A 23,559-nucleotide genomic window follows, 5' to 3' on the forward strand; every position below is an offset into this window, starting at 1 on the left:
TGACCCATTCTGCTCCGACGTGGGAGCACCGTCGGTTCGAATAGACGACTTCAGAAAATCCCAGAGAGCTTAGCGCCGCTTTGAACTATGGGAACTTGCTCATAACAAACGAGGAGAAGGTCTCCAAGCTGTTTCAGTTCCTTCTCTCTCTCGGCCGATTGTCCACGACGAGTCATTACAGTAATCTCCCAGGATGCAACGCCTACGCAAGGAGCACTGGGATTTTCTGAAATCATCTATTACGCGGTCTCCACGCTCGTCCATTCGAATTACCAGGAGTTTCTTCCCGTTGAAATACATGTGGCGTGGACGGGACCCGGAGGAAAGTTCGAATTACCTGGAGGTTGGAATTAAGCGATTTCGAGTTAATGAGCTTCTACTATAGCGAACCAAGTTTCCTCCCTGTCTGCGGAATTATCGGTTAACGCTGTCCTTCCGATGTTCGTGACACGTAGCAGACAATGTCCGTTCCCTGCAAGCTGTTGAGGGTATTAGCTTTCGGAGCGAGAAGGCAGCAGGGGTGACCCCAATAAACTAGGGAAGCCTCTGTTGGTTGCCCGTTTGTACCCTTTCTCTCACTCTCTCACTTGCATTGGGGACGTTCACTTTACTTGTGTGTGTTTCCCATAATGTCCTGCCTGTGTGTCCACATGTTTTTGGTTCACCGTCGGATGTATGCAGCAACGTCTCGAGACCAGAAGGCTTTATGCTTGGACATGAAAATGGATATTCTACGGGACACCGACAGTGGCATGACAAAAAAGAACGGCACTGCAAAGTAGGGGATTGTAGGACTAACGGGAGTAACTCCAACCAGACGTTTGGATGACGACCTACTAGAGTATAACGACCATATCATAGGCACCTCCTCCCAGCACAGCATTTAGAAGCTAGCGGTGGTGCTACTCATCGGCCTGGTTATGGCTTATTCAATACCTGCAATGCTTTGTACTTCAGCTTACCTTAGTATTTTTGCGCAAGTCGTGGATGTCGCACGGGAGATGCTTCTATCTGAAGTTGCTTATCATCATCATTCTATGCGTTTTCATAGGAGTGGTTGCTGTCATCTGCTACAGTAGTCGTACGTCCGCTTCTGGGCGTTCAAAATTAAAATTTCCATTGTCCAATCATGATGTAGATGTCGAGGGCCATGAGTGGCGCCCCTAGCAGATCGTGCGGACAGGCTCCTCATAGGGGTTGCCGATTATGACATGGTCGTTGTAACCTAGTAGGTCGTGGTTTGAATACGCTTGAACGCGAAGGACGTGAGGATGTTACATTCCATGATTTTGTATCGGCCGACGAGGCCATTGTTGTGTCACCCGAACTGACTAATGTGTAAATCATAGCCGGGCTAGACACGCCGAACATCGTCAGCAAGAGATTTTGATGACGCCGAGGGAGACACAAAAAATGTGAAGAAGCCCTTTGCAACAAAACTCGGAAACGCTTAACATGGTTCATGCGCTTAAGGATCAAGGCGTGATTGTACAGTCGCCATGCAGCGGCAAAAAATTGCCAATTTAAAAAAATACCCATTTGGAAATGCCTTACTGTGTCTAGCTTTTGTCATATCAATTGCTGATATGGCTGGTATCATATTCCAGAATTCATAAGCAGGTCTTACAGTTTTTTGTATCATACTGTTCCAATGAACATCATATATAACAAGCATTTTAGTAGTTCCCGCGACACTTCACTATGACGAGGTTTGACTCTATTGTATTTGCAATTTATGTGAGATTTTATAGTAATTTTCTTTTTGATATCTGTGCTCTATTTTACATTGTTGTTTTAGGCCATATATGCCACTGGGTACACTCCGTGACCAGGTAATCTATCCTGACACCGTTGAGGACATGCACAGGAAGGGATATGGAGACCACGACCTTGAAGGCATACTCAACATCGTCCATCTACAGCACATTATTACCAGGGAAGGAGGTAAAGGAAGATTCATATCTCGACATTTTCAAGAAGAAAATGTACACAGGGTATTGCACTCGACCTAATGATGCATAATAATTAGGAAACTGATAATGGTTTGCTCACTTCTGAAGACCAATTAGTGAAATACTGAAGAAACATTTTTATTGCATGGCACTGGGTAGAATAACTTAGCCAGGAAAATGGTCTCACGAAGGGTTCTATGGGAACTTTACATAGAGCAGAGGATTTCACCCTCGTTTTCCCTCTCCCAAATGTGTTACCAAAAGTACGATTTCCAAAACAAATGTACATTTGGTAGTGCACCCCCCTGCCCTGGCTATGTCACTGCTCAAAAGGGTGAAAGATAGGGTTATGTAGTACCATATTTACTTGCACATTAGATGCACTTTCGTATTGAACGCACCCCATCTTGAGTGCCAAAATACTGGTACTTTTTTTGTTCCCCACATATTAAATGCAGCCCGACTTCAGTAGCACGGCCAAATCGTCTAGCGCAGCGCCAGCCAGCGTATCGCTCTCTCACGGCTGCTCGTATCGCACCGTCAAAGAGATAGGGCGCCTGGCGCCACAGTGATGAACAACGAATATGACAGACATCAAAAAGTATTTTGTCTATGCTTGATGGAACAGAAGACCATTTATGTGGGAGAATCACGACGTTCGATTCCCGGGAAATCGCCGCGGATCACTCAGAATAAAACGGGAGTTAAGTGTACCATAAGTGTCTGGTTCCAATTTTTCCCCGCGTATTGGACACACCCCCTTAACAGTGCAATGTTTTTGGGTAAGAAATGTGCATCTTATATGCGAGTGAATACGGTATGAACTGGGTAGCATAATTGAAAAGACATGGAGGGAAGGACAGAACGAGGACAAACGCTAACTTGCAACAAGCTTTATTTTGAACATTGATATGTATGTAGTATATAAGTTTTGTGTTTCACAGTCCATCCATAACATACTCTGAAAGAGTCATGATGGTCAAGAAAAGCCAGTTCTTTCTCAATGCCCTAATCTGCTTATTTCCTCAGCCTCTGTTGTCTCTCTTGTTAGCCTGTTTTTAATTTTACCTATATAGTCGCAGTCACAAAAGATCATTTCAAAAATACACATCTTACAATGTTGGGTAAGCCACTCCCCAGGCAGCACACCAATATGGCCAATAGTTTCCCAATATAAAAACTGCAAAACAGGCCCAATATGCCCTCTCACATTGGGGGTGTGTGTTGTGTTGTCCTTTCTTCTGTGTTCGAGCCTGAGAACATCAATTTTCATCCAGCACATATTACATTTCTATTTCTATTGACAACCAAATTTTCTGCTGTCAGTTGTATGGTCAGTGAGTTTATCATGTGTACTCCCAGCATATTACATATTATTCTCATTGCTCTCCTCTCTTTCTGTGGCGTTTACTTTCAATGATGGCCTTCATGATTCATATCAGGTGTCCGTGGAAGTGAAGTCGTCAGTAGGGAAGTTGACAACACCCTAACGAAAAATGAAAAATGATTAAATGTATGAATGAGTTCTACATCTGAGAAAACATCAAAAACCCGTACAATGAAAAGCCACTTTGATGAAGGACTATGCGAAAACTTGTAATGCGATATACCCGAAGCATCCAACACAGTGCAGAAACTTGTACCATGAAAGGCTATAAGCATGGAAGACTCTGCCAAACCTTATACAGTCGACCCGCGTTTATCCGGACTTCATTTATCCGGACACACATAATCACACCATAAACACACACATAAACACATAATCAATCAATCAATCATTTATCCGGATCCTGCGCTATCCGGACAAAAAAGCATGGGAACGGATTTCTCCCCATGTATTTCGCCCTCGTTTATCCGGACTTCAGCTTCTGGACTCGGACGAGAATTTCAGGGAACAGAAGTGACTAATACCCAACAATCGGCTTCAGTTATCCGGTCATTGTCCAGGAACGAAACTTGGCCTACACCTATAGTCAAGCGAGGTCGAGAACCCTGGTCGTGGCCTCCTTTTTACTGACACAAAGACGGTGTTGCTAGGAAGAATTTTCTCCCTTTCCGACTTTGTACGTTACACAAAAGTAATCCACTGAGCAGTCTGGTCAATTCAGACTGAGAAAGTCCGCAACGACGACCCCTGCGCTGCTTTCACAGATGACGACATCATCAGTGTCATCGCTTCCGATAGTGTTCAAGAAGAATCTGATGATGAAAGCGTGGATGCACCAGGTGTGACAGTAGAAATCGCGCGGGAGGCACTGATAACATCGCTATTATTTTTCGAGCAACAGAACAATATTTCGCAAATCAATGCCATTAGCAAAGGTTTGCAAGAACTGGATGCATGTATTAGAATGAAACAGATGAAAATGTATAGTTATCTGTGTAATGGTCAATAAGGATGTCCTTTTAGGATCACTCTGGATTTTCGTGTTTCACTTATCCGGTTCCCCCGCTATCCGGACGTTTTCACAGGAAACGAAGCCGTCCGGATAAATGCGGGTCGACTGTATACTATATAACATACCATCCAACTCTCCCGATTCATCCGGGAGACTCACGGATTCAGACCGGTTGGTACGTCTCTAAATCAGTTTGTACGAGGGGTGTTCAAGTCAAACCTGGACTTTCTGTCTCCTGAGTGTACAAATGGCTCGCGCTACTTCTTTTTGGTCATTTTTACACGCGACAGGCCTCCGCGTTCACCACGTGGTGGTCCAAAGTTTGTGCAAAACAGAAGACACGTGCTGGACAAGATGGCCGACAACGAGGTGAGCGCGCACATCAAACAGCGAATTGTCATGAAGTTTCTCGTGAGTGAAGGCGTAAAGTCATCTGAATTTCACAGAAGACTTCAGGCTCAGTATGGCCACGATACACCTAGCCGCAGCAAAGCGTTTGAGTGGTGCAAACGGTGGCAAGACGGCCGTACATCAATGCAGGACGATCCCGGCCGGGACGGCTCAGAGCCCAGTGTCAGAGTTCCTGAGAACATCCAACTTGTGGAGCGCCCGATCCTCAAGAACCGACGGATAACATGTCTCGAACTGGCTCGAAAGACGGACCTTTCTGTGGGAACGTTGAACACTATCAGTCCTCCTCCTACAGGACAATGCATGCCCGCATACCCACATCTCACGACAGGCACCTTACAGGAACTTGGCTGGGAGTTGCTGCCACATCGCCCTTACAGTCCAGCCTTGCCCCCAGCCATTTCCATCTCTTCGGTCCACTAACGACGAGGTCCACGACGAGGTCAAGAATACGGTCCGATCATGGCTGCTATGCGCCGGTAAGGATTTCTACGCTGCTGGCATCCAAGCCCTTGTGAAACGCTGGGACAAGTGCATTAGTGCAGCTGGAGATTACGTTCAACAATAAAACTAATTTCTCGCCTCTAAGTTCATTTTACTTTTGCGAAAAATGAAAAGTCCCGGTTTGACTTGAATGCCCCTCGTATATCTCCCGGAAAATGCAGTTTCCCCCTGTGGTGGTGGTGGTGATGGCGAGAGGGCTTGCCGTTGTCGGCCTCACAGAGGTGGGCAACGTCACGACTGACGCCCTGGGGAATGTGCAACTCACGCCTCAATATCTCAAGCGCCTGCTTTTTCCCTGGCCACACAGACGTAAACGTCAATCCAATACCAGCCCGATTGCCATCGGCATCGCTGCCTCTTTCCAAGGCCTCTGTCTTACGGACTTCAAGGGTTGTGGCTCTAGTTCGAGCACTGCTAGTTTCCAGGCATTTCCTTCATGTTTTAGGGCGACAAAGGTGCCTTTGCACTGTTTCCGTGAAACAAGTATCTGCACGTGTTTCTGAAGCAATACACAGATGAATTGGGACGAATGAGGAAGGGCACCATGTGTTTTGCACAGTTTACGGCTATTACATTAACATTCTGCATGGAGGGTGGACCGACATTGTTACTCATGTTACGTCGAGCAAGCACAAGAACCACCTTAAATGCCAAGACAAACAGTGACTTGGTCAGTCTTTCCGAAAGCAAGACAAAGACTACGATGTTATCCGCACAGGCTTTCGTCCTTCGTGTCCACAGAGGAGGATTGTGCTTTGAACTAAGTCGACTGCAATTGTCTGTGAAATGGGAAGCCGCGCACAAGAGCTCATGATACACGTGCTGAAATGGCCACAGCGATGTACAACTGTGACTGATGGGTCTGACGTGTTATGCAAACTACTTTTAATGACTCATTAGCTAACTTGTTCCACTACGCATTATGTTTAAGCTCTCCTAGGAAGTCCAGATGGGCTTTTGAATTTCAGACACATTACTGAGATAGTGCTGAACGAGTAGTGTTGAATGTGAAGGCAGTTCAGCATCGCGAAGAGAACAGAGACATAGTTTTGTGTCTTCACGTTCTTTTGAGACAGTGTCAGCCTTGTCACAACTTGACACCCAGATAGTTTCTGTCAGTATTTATGTTGTAGGGTAGAGTGTCAGCATTTATGTTGTAATGTACTGCCACCTGTGGTGTGGTGTTATTTTGGGTTTTCGTTTTTGTCCTTACTTTTGTCTTGAGCTTCCTTCTTCCAGAACCGCACGCATTAAACTGTTGCAGCCCACGATACCACGTTGATGTTGTTTGGAATCAGGTCGCACTGCGTACACTTGTCTAACAGGTTATGGGCCCAGCACGCTTCCACTGCGAGCTCACGGCCATCGAGTGAAGCTCTCGAGCGAAGCTCACAGCCATCCAGCCATGCGATTCAGAAGTTGAAACGGCAAGTAAAGAGTACGTGAAAGTCGTTGGAAAAGGAACAGCTCAGATACAGCTATCAGAGCGATGCGGTGGTGCATTCGTTACGCTCCACGACATTCTCTATGTTCCCGGGTTGTACTGCAATTTTCTTCCGGTGGAAGAATTGAGGAGCGGGGGATGCAGGTGAGCTTCAGCGAAGGAAGAGCGACAGTTGCCGAGAGCACTTTCGAAGTAATACTCACCGCAACTCGTGAAGGAAGGCTATACCGTGTTGAAGAAGTTCAGATTGCATCCAAACTGGTGAAGGAAAAAGACCCGACGTTGTGGCATCGACGACTTGGTCATCTTCATCATGATGCTGTCCGTCTCCTGTGTGGTACAAGCGAAGACCACCGTGAAATAGACAGGTGCAAGACTTGTTTTCTGGGAAGATTGAGACGACGAGCCTTCCCTGAAAGGTGAAGCAACTCTAGCTTCGTCTCTGGAACTGGTGCACTCCGACGTTGTTGGCAGAATCATGCCTACGTCTAAAGGAGGCTCCAACTATTTCGTGACCTTCATCGACGGTTATTCCAGGTACACTGTGACGTATCCGATGAAGACCAAATCAGAAGTGCTCCAAAAATTCGATGAGTACAGGCGCATGGTGGAAAACCAACACAGCAGGACCGTGAAAGCATTGCGCTGTGATAATGGAAGTGAATACACCTGCAAGGGGTTCACTGAGTACCTTTTCAAGCGAGGCATAAGATGTCAGCTAACCGTCCCTGGTACACCTGAACAAAATGGAGTTGCTGAGCGAATGAACCAGACCTTGCTTGATATGACAAGGTGTCTTCTCATAGAATCTGGTGTCACGAAGGAGTTGTGGGCGGACGCAGTCACGACGGCGTGTCATATTAGAAACAAATGTCCTTCAAAGGCATTGGAAGGTGAATCACCAAAAGCTCTGTGGACGGGGGGAGAAGTAGCCCTAGACTACTTAAAAGTGTTTGGGTGCAGAGCCTGGAGTGTCCGAAGTTGATGAAAGAGAGGAAGAAAATTTGATCCAAGAGCAGAAGAGTGCATTTTTCTCGGCTTCCCGGAAGGCATCAAAGGGTACAAGCTGTGGAACTGCCAACAGGATCGTTTCTTTGTTAGTCGGGACGTCACCTTTGTCGAAGACGTCTTTCCGTACAAGTCTTTTCAAACTGCCAGCACCAGTGTCGACGATATGAGCAATAATGGCGAAGTCACTGTTACGCTTGACGCTGACGACAACGTAAGTGACCTGCAAAATATCCACGAAAGACATCACAGTGACGAAGACAGTTCGCCACATACAACTGAAAGGGAAAGCACGGAGCAGGCCACCAGTCTGGAAATCAATGCAGTTCCAACGCTGCGACGTTCAGAGCGGTTGGTAAACAAGAGACAACTCAGACTTGAGGCAGAGGTTATTCAAGAACAAAAGAGAGAGGCCGAGGCTCTGGAGAAAAAAAGAGAGGCCGAGGCTGCAGAACAGAAAGCAGCTGAACGTAGGCAGATGGAATTTCAGCTTGAACTCAAACAGTTAGAGCTTGAAATGAAGCACTTAGAAACGTCACATAGTTCAGCTAGTGCTGTCGATTATGGCAAAGTCAAGATATCGAAGCTTTTGCAACCTTACAAAGTGGGGGATGATATTGGCCTATTCCTGGTAAATTTTGAAAGCACATGCGAAAAGGTCGATATTCCTGAAAGCTTGTGGACTCATCGTATCTTGTCAGTTCTGCCTTGCGAGGCACCCGGTGTGATTGCCCGCCTCAGTAGGGGGGACGTGAACGACTACGCAAAAGTAAAGGCAGCCCTTTTGCGAAAGTACAGGTTATCCACCGAAGCTTTCCGGCAAAAGTTTAGGAGTTTAGAAATAAAATCTGGCGAAAGTTATTCAGAGTACGCGTACAACGTTAAATCCACAAGGGTAGAGTGGCTGAAGAGTGCGGATGCTTTTAAGGATAAGGACAAAGTTCTGGAGTGTTCCTGTCTAGAGCGGTTCTATCGAGGAATCCCCGACAAAGTGAGGTTTTGGGTTCAGGATAGAACGGATGACATAGACAGTTGAAAGAGCTGCAGAGCTCGCTCAGGACTTCGTCATGCGCAGAGAAGCGCGTCGCCAAGATCGTCAAGTTAGGACGTACGGCAAGAATGAGAAGAAACCAGCTCAGTTTTCTAAAGAAAAAGATAGGAAAGAGACAGGGAAAGTTGTAGGAACCGATAGCCGCAGGGAAGACTCTAAAAGCAGAGCTTTCGAAGCAAAACGGAAATTGGTTTGTTACAACTGCAATCAAGTAGGGCATATCGCAGCGAGATGTCCTAAACCGAAAGTGATTTTCTCGTATATTAGCGAATATGCTGACTACATAGCGCTGTTGAGTCCTTACATGCGGGAGTTAGAAGTCAATGGCAAGACTTGTAGGGTCTTGCGTGATTCTGCTTCAACCATGGATATTGTACACCCGTCATACGTACAGAGTGGAGATTTTACCGGTGAAAGTGTCTGGATTAAGCAAGTGGTAGAAGAACAGAGTGTGTGCTTGCCCTTGGCAAAAGTTCACATTAAGGGACCGTTCGGGGAGCTACACACCGAAGCAGCTGTTTCGCAAAATCTTTCAACATCGTATCGTTATCTTTTCTCTAATCGATCAGATGAGCTCCTCAAGGCGAAGGGGTTGTGCTATGGTGAAGGTATAGCTCACGCTCTGACTAGAGAACTAGCTTCCAAGTTAAAGATGAATGACGAAAACGCAGCGCCGCAGCAGCCGGTAGAAACACAGCAACCTGCTGTGGAAACCACGGATGTGAAAGAACGATGTGAAATATGCGGTAAAGACGAAGGTCCCGCCGAAGACAAGACAAGTAGTATTCTGTCTCCCATAACCAGTAGTTTCACAAATCTCCTGAAGGTCGACAGGCAAACATTAATTGACCACCAGATGGTTGATCCTACCTTGAAAGAGCCCTATTTCTGGGCAAAAGAGGGAACAGAGAAAAGGAACGTGAGGTTCTTTTTGAACGAAGGAGTTCTGTACCGTTGCTTTTACGGGAAGAGAGGGGAGCGTCTTTAATCAGCTGGTAGTACCACAAGAATATCGCGAAAACCTCCTTCAGCTTTGCTATACAAATGCGTGGTCGGGGCACCTAGGGTTCAAAAAGACTAAGAAGAGACTTACAAGAATTCTATTGGCCTTGTTGCTTCAAGGCAGTCGAAAAGTATGTCAGATCATGTGATACGTGCCAAAGGGCTGGTAAGCCTAATGAAAAGGGTAAAGCTCTGCTTATGCTAGTACCGATAATAACTGAACCCTTTCGTCGTCTTGTGATTGATGTGGTAGGACCACTGCCGGTTACTGAGTCGGGGAATAAGTACATTTTGACAATGATTTGCCCCGCAACAAAGTTTCCTGAGGCAGTTCCCATGAAACAAGTAACTTCACCAGAAGTTGTGGATGCTTTATTATCAGTGTTTGCAAGAGCTGGATTTCCCGCAGAAATCAGATCAAGGAAATGTCTTCACTAGCAAACTGACGAGCACTTTCTTTGAAAGATGTGGTATAAAGGTAGTCCACAGCTCTGTTTATCACTCACAATCATACAGTGTAGAAAGATGGCATTCAGGCCTAAAACTTACCCTGAGGGCGCAATGTTTTCAGAATGAAAAGAGTTGGGATAAGTGCCTCTCTGCAGCACTATTTGTCTGTAGAACTGCGTGTCATGAAACCACAGGCTTCATTCCTGCGGAACTAGTATATAGTCGCACCCTGCGATCTCCCATTAGAATGTTACGGGAACTGTGGGAAGAGCAGGGAGAAGTTTCGACAGTAGTGCAGTATGTACTTGATTTGTTAGAACGCATGCACCTCATGCAAGGTGTTAAGAAAACATGAAAGAAGCTCAAACTCGAACAAAACGCTACTATGACAGACATACCCAGCAACGTAAGTTCAGTGTGGGGGATAAGGTACTGATCTTTAGACCTGCTAGGCAAAACAAGCTTCAGGTTCATTGGGAAGGCCCTGTCGAAATTTTGCACAAACTTTCGGATACGAACTATGCTGTTCAACTAGGCGGAAAACGAAAAAAGTTCAGATCTATCGCGTAAACTTGATGAAACCGTACGTGGAACGCCAGTGCGTAGTTAATCTCACTGTAAATGTGAGACATGCTGAGACACCAGAAACAGCAGATACATTCTCAGTCAGTGAAGTTATCGCAAAGGCTTGTAAGACAACTAACTTGTCAGATAGTCAATTTGAAGACTTCAAAGAAGTAATTCAAGAGTTTGGTGACCTATTTACTAAAAGACCTGAGAAAACAAGTCTCATTCAACACGACATCGAGCTTTCGGCAGAGGCTGTCGTCCAAGCAAAGCCCTACTGGCTTTCTCCCAAACAGAAGGACATCATCAGACAAGAGGTTAAGAAAATGCTTGATCTCAATATTATCGAACCGGAAGATAGCGACTTCACGTCTCCAATCTTCTTAGTAGAGGCACCTGGGAAAGTTCCTAGGCCCTGTATAGACTATTGCAAACTGAACGCTATTACTAGAGACCAGCCTTATCCTATCCCAAACATTGAAGAAAGAGTGGAACAGATTAGCAATGCACGTTACATATCCAGCTTGGATCTTATTCGTGGGTATTGGCAGGTCCCACTAAGCGAGAGAGCGAGCAGATATGCTGCCTTCATCTGTCACTTAGGTACATTTCATCCCCTAATGTTGCCTTTCAGCTTAAAGAACGCTCCGTTCTGCTTTTCAAGACTAATGGACAAAGTTTTAAGAGGAACCAAAAATTTTGCTTTGCCTTATTTGGACGACATAGCTATTTTTGATAATTCTTGGGAGGATCATTTAACACATCTAAGGGCTGTGTTTAATCGTCTGCATTCAGCAGGACGTACAGTTAAAGCTGAGAAATGTCAGCTAGGGGGTGCTGAGATACAGTACCGGGGTCACATTATAGGGCAATGTAAAAGACGGCCCATGGACGTTAAAGTAGCCGCAGTGAAGGAGTTCAAAAGACCACAAACAAAGTCAGAATTGCGGACATTCTTGGGGCTTGCTGGTTACTACCAGCATTACATCGAGAATTACTCTGGTATCGCCAGTCCTCTTACTGATGCTTTGCGAAAAGGGGAGCCAAATGACATCAGATGGAACGAAGAAAGAGAAAAGGCTTTTTCAGGAACTGAAAATGGCACTAGTTAGTAGGCCAATACTAAGAGCTCCAGACTATGACAAACCTTTTTTTGTCCAGTGTAACGCTAGTGACCATGGATTAGGGGCAATTTTGTGCCAAAAGGAAGAAAGCCAATGATCATCCAATTCTCTACGCTAGCCGTAAGCTAACGATTCGCGAGCAAGCATACAGTGCTTCTGAAAAGGAGTGTGCTTGCCTAGTGTGGGCTGCTCGAAAGTTCAGCTGCTATCTCTACGGAACTCGTTTTACTTTTGAAACTGATGATTGTCCACTGCAGTGGCTAGAAAGCATGTCTCCCAAGAACGGGCGGCTTCTTAGAGGGAGCTTAATTCTCCAAGAATTCAATTTTGACGTGAAATACAAGAAAGGAAAGCATCATGGTAATGCTGATTGCTTGAGCCGCTACTCCTGTAGCTAGGGGCTAGAGCAGAGGTTTCTTTATGGGTCTCTGTTACAATTCGGGATTAGTTGGGAACCCGGAGTTTGGGTTGACTTTTGGGGGGACAACGGTCCTGTTCTTCCATAGTGTATGATTTTAGTAGGCTTTCTTTGGTGCTATTGGAACATTCCTTGGTGTGTATCAGGGAAATTTTGCTGTTTGTTCGGTCGGTGTTTGGAGGGCTGGATTTTGCTTGCTCGTTGCACCCTGAACTTTGTACTGAAGTATTCGCAGAACTAAACGACCACTCAAGCATTTCGTGGAGCAAGTCGTGCATCATCGTGCTTCGTGCATCATTATCAGGATCGACTGTGTCGATCTCTTCGAACGGCGGAGGAGCTGTAACGACCCTGCCCTCAGCTTCATCAACATGTGCATCACAGCAAGTCTCATGGGTATTGTCAGTGTGCCATGAGCAAGGTGGAAGACTTGGGGGCGATAAAAGGAACCGGCGTCTGGCAAGCCGAGTCTTTCGGCTCCGGCTTTCGATGTTGCTCCCTCAGGGCTTTGATTAAACGTCTCACTTTTGTAGAGGTCGTCGTCATGCTTGCGCTGGAGGGTCGCTACATCCTACATGGCTAAGCAGGAAGACAGCCGAGATCCAAAGATGCTAGACGAGGCACTGTCGGCGCCAAATAGAGAACAATGGAAGGCAGTCATACAGATCGAATGGGACAACCCAAAAACTTTCAAGACATGGGAGCTGGTTGCGCGACCAAAAGATAGACGAGTGATCAAATGCAAATGGGTATTTCATAAGAAATATAATGGAAATGGTCAACTGGAACGATATAAAGCGCGTCTGGTCGCATGTGGCTATTCCCAAGTGGAAGGAATAGATTTCAAAGAGACGTTCTCCCCTGTAGTGAAGCTAAAGTCTATCCGGACACTACTAGCCATAGCAGTGGAAAGAGACTGGAAGATTCACCAGGTGGGCATAACGGCGGAATACCTCAACGGAACTCTAAAAGAGACAGTCTACATGCAGCAGCAACAGCCTTTCACAGAGGGAAGCCAGGATGAAGTATGCCTTCTGAGGAAGAACTTATATGTATTGCGACAATTTGGAAGGGAATGAAATTTCATCCTGGATTCATTCCTGAAATCAGAGAGCATGAAAAGATGCAAAGCACATCCCTGCGTCTACGTCAGTCAATACAAATGTCTCATCGTAAGAGTGTACATTGTTGTCCTGCGTATCATCTCAAGAACTGATGACGAAATTTTGAAGTTCAAGAGACGATTAAGCCAAAAATTTGACACGAAAGATTTGGGCGAGGCCAATCATATTCTATCCATACGCTAGAAGCGAGACAATAATGGAAATTTGTCGCTCGATCAGATGGTCTACGTCGAAGAGATTCTGGAGACGTTTGGAATGGCAGATGCAAAGAAGGCGTCGTCTCCACTTGATCCTGGAAGTAGGTATCAAAAGGCGGACAGGAAGAATGGATCAAGAGAAGAGCTGGCACACAAGTACCGGCAGGCATTTGAAGCATTGTTGTACCTTGGAGGAACGAGACCGGCAGGAGACGGAACAGATAGAAAATCTTTCAGCGAGTACGTCATCACTCTTGCAGGCGCAGCTATCTCCTGGAGCTGTAAATAGCAGTGGACAACTGAGCTGCCGACAGTAGAAGCCGAATACCTCGCAATGTGTCATGCTGCAAAAGAGTAATTGTGGCTTCACCATTTCTCCGATGAAATTGGGGCGAAAGAGTTTGCGAAGGAGCTGCAGGTCATGCTGGTTGACAACCAGGGAGCAATATCTCTCGCCGCCAACCAAGTCACATCATAAAGAACCAAGCACATCGATCTAAGATATTTCTTCCTGAGGGAAAAGGGTGATGAGGGAAAATTGCACGTGCGATACATCGAGTCGTCAAAGAACCCCACAGACCTTCTTACGAAGGCTCTCACTGGCGGAAAGACTGCTGAACATAGTGCACGTTTTTGCATCAAGACACATATGAACATGGTGCCAGTGCATTAAGGGGGAGTGTCAGTATTTATGTGTATTTATATTGTCACGAAGCGAAATGGGTCGTCGAGTCGTCGAATAAACAGCTAACGGTTTATTAGACTACTTGGTAGCAAAACACAAGAGTGATAGCTCTCTGAACACAACTGAGTCCAAAGAATGAATGCTCCAGCTTGGAGCGCACAAGCATTTAAGCGTCGCGCCGAAAAGTCTAGAAACAGCACGTGCGTTTGCCAGAGAGCAGGCGATGTGTCTGGAAGCTTCTTGCTTCTTCTTCAGCATGCGCTGGGATGAGATGTACCGTTTCGTGCCTGCCCTGGAAATTTCGCGATGATGATTCGTGGCAATATTATAGTATTTAGTGTCAGTATTTTATGTTGTAATGTACTGCCACCTGTGGTGTGGTGTTATTTTGGGTTTTTGTCCTTACTTTTGTCGCAAGCTTCCTTCTTCCAGAACCGCACGCATTAAACTGTTACAGCCCACGTCGTTGTTTGGAATCAGGTCACACTGCATACACTTGTATAACAGTTTCTTGGAGAGGCCAAAGTATGTTGCTGCAAAACTTGTGTCTGATGTGCCTGCTGAGGTCAAGTTTGCTCCTGTTACATATGCAAATAAAAGCCTCCCCACATTGCTTTCTCCTACCCCCCGCCTCGCTTTTGAAATCTCCCTAATTTGGATTTTCCCAAGTTGGCAGGTATGATATAATATATCCGGAGCGTCAAACGCAACGCAGAAGCGGTACTGAAAAGTGGTGCAGGTACGCCATTGGGTTCAAACCGAAAAACACAGATAAAGGTGGTAGAACAGAGGGTAGTCCCAGAAATTTGCCGAATACCTTCGTAACTCCTCTGATTAGAACCTAGATGTGAATTAGAAAGTTGTAGGGGCAGGAATGCGCAATAGGGACCTAAAATTTCAACAAAATCGGATGGGGGAAGCGAGTTACGTCTCCAGACAATAATGAGCCGCTACCAGACGCACCGGCACCGACACCATGTACGAGAATATCTACTGGTAATCCAGAAGATGTACGTTCGAGTCGTAGTCCTTTCAATGACTTCCTTCTTCATAATTGATTTCTTAGGCACTTGAGGCTTTGTATGTATTTGTCCCTTCTTTGTGTTCCAGCCTTGGAACATCAATTGCCAACATGATCCGCTTTTATTCTGAGACATGCCGCTAAGACCAGTTCAGTGTTCTACGTTACTTGCATTTGTAGTGATGGAAGTGCTGTGCCATTTGTGCCAAACTGCGCCAATCACTGGGTGCTATGCCGTCCTGCGCCGTGGAGGGTGTTTTTGCTAAACTTGTGCTGAAGCGCGGAGTAGGTGACTGTTTCGCAGTTTACGAAGATCAAGGATGTCACGATAAAACGAAACCCGAAGTGAATACGGCACACCGACAGCTGACAGTTCACAAAATTTAAACATCAGAGGGAACTGTCACAGTAACTTACTAGCCGACTAATCAGTCTTAGCCGATGCCGGATATGCCTTACCTAGCCCTAGCCAAGCAGTCTCGGGACACTCGGGACACTTGCCCATGTGACTTGGGAGACTCTTTTCGGCTTTAGTTTGAGTCACACGGGCTCCGCCTCTCGGCGAACGTCATGTCACGTGAAAAGGTCGCTTCTGCCCGCGCGCTGGCCGCTGGGGTATGGTGAGCTAGAAGGACTGGTGTGTTGAACGGTGGTTGCAAACGGGTCGTGCCGACGGGCCTGGCGACAGGTGGCTACGAAGGGCTCGGCTCGCTCTCGCTGGGCGCGCCCTAGTGGTCACGTGGCTCTATGTGCAAAGCGCAACGCGGAGAGCCCCAGAGTACCTGCGATAGGCGAAATTGAAACAGTACGCCGCAAATTCGAGGGAAAGAAAGATGCGCGCGTGCTGGTGCGTCGCTGATAAACTCGATAAACTTGATAAACTGCTGACAACGGGGCGTGCTTGAAGTCTGTGCAGGGTTCTGCCTAGGAATTGGCAGTAATGCTTTCGTTTTTAATGTATGCTACAGGTAGCGCTGGTAGCGCCTTAGTGTTCAGGAAGAAAATGACACTCCATGATTCTCTCGTTTTGGCACATTGCAAGAAGGTGGCGAACTTTTCGCTAAAGTATTTTGAGTTACGTGGTTACGATTGGATTTCGTTATACACCCCGTTCCACGCTGCTTGTAGTGAGTGAATGTAGCTTGTGTGCGAAACGTTAAGGTATCCTTGGAATTCTTTGCTGTAAATAAGTTTCGCACATGGAGAGACACACTGAGATTTAATATAATATATGCTCTGGAAATCAACTGATGTCGTTCCCGCTGAGATCAGCTATTTTCAATTTTCGAAAACGCAGCGATACATGTTAATACATTCAGAGTGTTTGAAATTGTCGAGGAAGTAATACCTAAACCAACTCGTGTCACCGAATTACAGAAAGTGAACAATCATCAGAAATTTACGTTTCTATGAACTGAAGGTGTTTGTTCAAAATCTATAAACAGAAGGTGTCTGAGTTGAGAAAAAAAATACAGAAAATACTCATTTAATAATACCTTTGTGAGTAAGGAATGTGGCACAGAGAAGAGAGGTGGTAGGAACTGTAGAAATGTAAAAGGAACGCTGCTTGATCGTTGCATTGCCGTGGTTGTCCGGCTTCAAAGACAGATATGTGGATACAGTTTTATCGCGAAACCTTCGGGGGAAGGCGTAACACTGAATCGACACGAGCTAGTAAGAACAGCCGGTGATCTTGCCTTATTTAGTGACTCTAACCTTGTCAGATGCCATCAACATTCCCGAAATGATGCAGTACATCGCGTCAAAAAAGTAAAAGGAGCATCAATGAGACTCCTTGAAAAGGGATTGCCAGGATGAGTACGACAATTAGTAAATTCTACACAGGGCCGGTGTTCGGGGTGTGCGTGGCCTGGGGCAAAGGCACATCGCGGGGCCTGTTTCACACGATTAAGTGCATACTTGATATTTAAAAAAAATAAGTAATTTCTGGTTGAAGGCTTCGTGCGCGGGGTCTATGCTAGCGCGGGGCTTAAGGCGGTCGCCTTACTCTCTACCTCCCCCCCCCCTCATCGCCGGCCCTGATTCTACACGAGACTATTGATTCTACACGAATTCCAAGTGGCGCGCATATACCAAAGATAACTGACGTGATTTTTAGTTACTTGTGGAGATAATTGCAAGCTAGTTGCAACACCGCATGCACACCGTGCACACACACACATGGGATGATGATGGGACCCGCGATTAACCGCTGCCGGTACATTGCTTTTCCAGAAGTCCGATCGCTCAACTGTACCGTACACAAACTGGACGAACGCGCTTGTTACAAAAAACTACAGCTGCGTACAGTATATGGTTGTGCATCGAAAATGACATCCTACAGTACTTATCATTACATCAGTATCAGTACATTACTTATCACAGTTGCGCGATGGCATTCACACCAGCAACCTGATGGGTGCCAACTGCCAAGGGCACTTGAACAAACCCAGACGCCCATCGGCCAAACTTTTTCTCAAGTGAGAGTATCCAAATGGCACTGAAAGCGTCACGCAACATTACATAAGGACTAGCATGAACCATGAGTTAGCTCGAACTGCAGACTGTGATGACTAGATTAAGTATTACTCATGTAAGACCACTTCTGTCATGGGAAGAGCCAGGATATTTTGAGCGACGATTGTGCAGTGTACTTGTTTGACACTTTACCGCCAAAAATCTACAGCGAACAACGGAAAGGTCATAAGAAAGAAAGTACTCCAAGTATAACAAGAAATATCAGTAACATAAGTACAGTGGGTCCCTAAATTTTGAGACGGATTCACGTGAGTTGCAGTATTCGAGACCTCGTTAGGACACTTCACATCTCTACCTCCAATTCAGCACTTCGTCAGCTTGTTCTTGCATACCTTAATTCGGCACACTCAAATATTCCACATTTGTCTCTAGAAAAGCGCTTCATCTGTCCGCGTTATCACGTATTGTGGCCTGTGACGAATGTCGCTGCTTTCTTTTCATTTTTCTTTCTTATTGATAAAGAAAAGCTTTCTGCGCCCGCGAATGAACCACCCACGATTGAAATGCTCCGTTGTTTTATGATGTATGACTATTTCTTTTCTTTTTTTGTTTCGTTAGAATCTTCAGAACGAATAATACTTTCTCACTGCCTTCACGTTCGCACATTACAGCTGCAGAATAACTGCAGAAGAAAGACACTGTGACGCAGGGCAGAAGATAAATATATTATTTTTTGTCATTCGCGTCTCCAGCTTTAGCTACGTTCTTCCATTCTTGTTATTGGGCACTCGTGCCCAACAGGTGACACATGAAACAGCACACATTCAACAGCACACATACAGTTTACACCAAATGATTGGTCTCCGAAACTCACTTCCTTTATTTCGTGTATGGACTCTCATTCGAGAAAGAATAGCTAGCGACAGGAAGTGATTTTATTCGGTTGTTATGTGGATGTGAACAGCAGGTGCATTATCGCCGAAGTTCTTGACATTCCATCCTGTGTGCTTGTCTGTGACGTTTATTTTGTACCAGTACACCCCCTTAACGACCCAGAACAGGGAGAATAGCATGGCAAATAGACGTCAGGAGGCTTATTACACAAACATAACAAGTAGCGATGCTGCATCTATTATAGTCACACTCAGTAATTTATTTACATGGAATGCATTGTGGAGTGTAGGACATATGGTTACCGTATTTGATGAAGCACTCGTCGGCGAAGCATAGTACCTGTTGCAAAGCGCTGCACGCCTCTGCGTTTCCGATCCGGACCATACCCGAAGCCACTAAGATTTACCCAACCGCCGAGAACTGAGCTGGACCACTACACCTTGATTGCTCTCCTCGTTTCGAGCGATCGAGGCACCGTTGTTGGGCAAAGGACTCATACCACTTCTTTGGTCGTCCGCGGCCGGACACGATGTGAAAGGGGACTGCTCACAAAAACAAACAAACAAAAGGCTGGGCAACGACTCAGGGCCCGGGACTGTTCGGAGTTGACACGAATCCGAACCGCGCTTGACGTGAACACGGCTGGGAGGCCATAACCCTGCACGTTGTGTTGTTCGAGCCACACCAGCTCATTTTAAGTGCTGGTGAGAAAATTAAACCACAAAATTAAACCACAAAATGTTTCCAAAAACTGTGATAAAAAGATGTGTGAAAGTTTAATATCCACAACGCGCCTATGCCGACTTGCGTTACTTATACCGTGGTGTCCCGGTCACGGTGATACCGTAGTGGACCCCTTCCAGGAGACGTAATCCTGTCATGCTTGTGGCTGAATGCTGTTCCTCATATGAATACAGATCTTGAACGCAAGGAAAATAAGCAGCCAGGTTATAATTAAGCGATATAGTCACGGGGCTGTGTGCTTTACATTTCCAAATGCGTCTTCCAAGTACCCATACCATACAATCACGATCGCCCCCGCCCTTTACAACCGCCAAATATTTTGTGACACTCGCACCCTTTGTTTCCTGCCCACCTGTAGAAGGGGTATTATTACAAGTGTAGCTTAGACGTGTGGCAGTAGCGCTGCCTGCACCACTATACTTTAAGACACCCAACGAAACGCATCGAAACAACAACTTTATTTTTAAGATGAGGAATGGAGAGTGTTACAAGGCATTGAAAGCTGCCATATGATGCGTTTGTATATTCATAATGTTATGTTGCAAGCATCATGCACAAAGCGTCAGACAGTGTAAGCAAACGAAAAGGAAGTTGAACAGCGCGAGAGCTGGCGGCTCGTGACGCCGCGATAGGCCATCCACCGACGCTGTTTGGTTTCTTAGTCGGCACAGTGCAAGGTTCCACGTTTCACGGGAAGGCACGTGACTCGAAGCAGATGAACATCTTGGAGCACCACAAAAATCGTTCTGCAAGGCGCGCAGCGAGCGTCAGCGCATCCATGTAAACAATCTTACGTCACCGGGTGCCATTTTCGCGACCAAGCGCTCCCATGCATTGGATAGGCCGGTAAGCACACCAGTCCTTCTAGCTCACCATAGCTGGGGATTCTTCTAGCTGCGGAGAGATGTGGAATGTGGACATGTGCTCGTAGTTTTATAAGGTAAATGTGTTTTACGGGCAGTACTGCATAGCCTTGCTGGATGGACATGAGATGAGATTGTGTAAAACCGACAGAGGTTCGCTACACTGAGTGCATTCAGGTGGTTCTTCCTCTCGAGCGAAACCGCTTCCCCGGGCAAAATAAGAAAGCCGACCGGTGACAGCGCTGGGTACCTGTCACTCAAAATAATTCATACGGCAAGGAACGCTTTTGTTCGTGTATTAAACCAAGCATATCATTCCAGATTGCAAGAAGAAGAGTAACTCGTTCACTAGTCTTTGCAGGCAAGATGGGGGGGGGGATATAATTATTAGACAAAATAAAAAAGGGGGAGGAAACGCAAGATGGGGATCAGTGTTTGCCGAACGGCAACACAAGTGCTAGCTGCTGAACTTCGGAAAATTTTGCGATCAACAACTACAAATCGCAAGAGGACTGTTCTGAACTCCCTGAACTTTCGTCGTCTGTCACATTACCTTAACACTCGGACAACTGCAGTATAATACAATTTAGACTAAGTGCGACAGGTGTGAGCAAGCAGTTGTGTCTGTGATGTGTGATTCAAATGCGTGCTCAAATCGCTGGAAACATAAAATAAAATAAAAGAGGAAAATAATAGACTGAGAGCAATATATTTGTGATTATTGTATTCCATTTAATGAAAGAGTTTCTCTGTATCTGTTCTTGTTAACATCTATACAAGGTATATCTAAACTGGTAGCGTAAACAAGCGAAAATACCAAATCAGACCCATCGGCAAAGCCACCAGCATGAGGCGCGAGCGATCCTGGGTGTTGACAGTAGAGGTACGGTCTTAAAAACAAACTTTACAACATGGGCGTGGCTTGTGTGTGTACTAATAGATTATTCATAATTTCAGTGTAGAAAAAACTTTCTGTTGCCCTGCCCGTGGACATATACGAAATCATCTACCACCCGAGTACATTTCCGTGTCCTGCTCCTTTTGCGCATGTGTCGCAGTGGGCGTGGTTATCCGTGCATTGTGTCCGTGCATTGTAATACTGAGTTGGTGCACTTTTTGGGTTAAACAGGGAACGACGTTCACATCTCGGCGCTGTAGACCAAGAACCACTTGTGTGAACAGATAAATACAATGCATCCCCTGTTGCTGGCCCCGCGAAAAAAAAAATCCGTCGTGGGACGAGCGGCCATGATAGCGTAAGTGTTAGCAGGAATCAGCTGTGCACCAACGATGCCATGTTTCGTTGCAATTTACCTATAATAGCCACTCACTGAATAAATGCAAACGTCTAATCATTACGTGTACGTGTAGCTCTAGGAGAGAAATGGAACATAAGTAAATCTTCCTAATTTCTGTGTGGTCATCACGATGCCCTTCAGTCTGGAATTCTATAAATCTGTGATAACTCGATGTATTTCGAATTGATATGTTTAATTAAACCTGATGTGATTTATTTTTCTGTATTCTCGTCTGGTGTTGTTGCTTGGGTGAGGGAAAGGGTATACAACGCAAACAAAGTGCGCGAATGTAAACGTGCCATGGCTAATTATGCACTATTTATTATTCATAGTGCTGACGTCATCCCTGACGTCATTTATTTACAATGGTAGTAGTCCGCTCAACGGATGGATGGCGCTGACCGTCTCTATCATGGCGTCATTCTGAAGACACAGGGGCCTATGGGAGTTGCGCTACCTGTTTAGATATACCTTGATCTATATCTCGAAATTTGGAAGCACGTACAACAACAATAATAAATGATAGAGAAGTTATGATGATGTGCGATATTTACCCCTGGTAGCCTCAGGACCCTACCCTACTTCACAGAGGCTAATATGAGAGTAAACACGTTACACGTACAAAAGTTACACATAGTCGTGATAATCTATACTATTTTGTGAAGTAAGATAAATGTGAAAATCGACGTGCATCGAATACATAATGCTGAATTCGAGAAGCCGTAATGGGGTAACACGCCTCGGACCAGCAGTACACAGGCAACAGCATTTATAATATTTCATGACGTGTTGGAAGTGCTGACTGTTTCAACTGAACATTTAACGGAATGTTTATCGTGTTCTCAGTCTGACGGGCTGCATACATATAACCGCTCTTAATACCTGTTTTGAAGTTCCCTCAAAATCGCTTCCCCTCCCCCTTCCTTCCCAAATCGCTTCCCAAATCCCAAAATCGCTTCCCCTCAAAATCGCATAAATTGCCCTACTTGCAAACAGTTCTGCCGCCGTGCACATACCAGTCTTACCTCCCCGCCTTTGCTGTTCCCGCCATTCCCGCCTCATCCCTTGCTCTCTCTGTCCCCCCTCACGTGACATATGACGCACGCCATGAGGCGGAGCCTGTGTGACTCAAACTACAGCTGAAAAGAGTCTCCCATGTGACTTTGACTAACGTTACTGTGACGTGCCAGTGATTGTGCAGTTCATTTGTGTTATCTTTTTTGTTTTCCGGAAGCTCGGGGAGATGTGCGTTGCACCTATCAAGTATACTACAGCTCGCTTGCATTTTACATTCATCATATGTTCTTACTTGCATCCTATCTTCATCGCTGTCCAAGCTCAGGGGCATGAGGGCAGGTGTTTAAAGATATGGTCTAGGCCTATTGTTGAGAGTCACTATAACTTATTACCTTTAGGGAGTGACAGGCTCTTCTACAACGAAACATGCAGTTCACGCCTGCTTTGCACGGACTCCTATGAAGCAGCTACGCTAGGTTGGCCTTGTGGCTCCCCGATTTCGCGCCTCTGAATTGAGTGAAAATTGACCGTGCACACATGATGAAACTGAAACTAAACGTGGAAAGCGCTCCTTCCACATCATAACTGATTAATATAGGGCCCATATTTTTAGGCATTTGCTTATAAATGTCTAAATGAGGCATTTTCAGAGTTTCCTGCCCTTTTATCGACTCTGTTGGAGTAGCCTTTCTTAACGTTCTTAGATGATGAAAACTGATGAAGTGTATGTATGAGTTCTACATCTGAAAAAAACATCAAATACCCGTACAATGAAAAACCACTTTGATGCCATAGCAGCCTTTTTTAGAAATGCAACTGCGGGGGCCCCCGTGCGGAGGGCCCCCGCAGTTGAATTTCTAAAAAAGGCTCCGTCGCCCAAGTCACGCGCATCGCGCAATGCGTCGTGG

General features: G+C 45.8%; 1 protein-coding gene across 1 annotated transcript in view; it reads left to right on the plus strand.

Moving 5' to 3' along the window:
* LOC135396567 (ATP-binding cassette sub-family D member 1-like) overlaps positions 1-23,559 on the plus strand; it is a 158,214-nt gene that overhangs the window by 91,514 nt on the left and 43,141 nt on the right. Inside the window, exon 7 of the mRNA XM_064627600.1 lies at positions 1,799-1,944. Coding sequence (XP_064483670.1) covers positions 1,799-1,944 — 146 coding nt within the window. The remainder of the gene's footprint in view (positions 1-1,798; positions 1,945-23,559) is intronic.

Source organism: Ornithodoros turicata, chromosome 6 (genome assembly GCF_037126465.1).
Source record: "Ornithodoros turicata isolate Travis chromosome 6, ASM3712646v1, whole genome shotgun sequence".
In the NCBI taxonomy this organism is placed as follows: Eukaryota; Metazoa; Arthropoda; class Arachnida; order Ixodida; family Argasidae; genus Ornithodoros; species Ornithodoros turicata.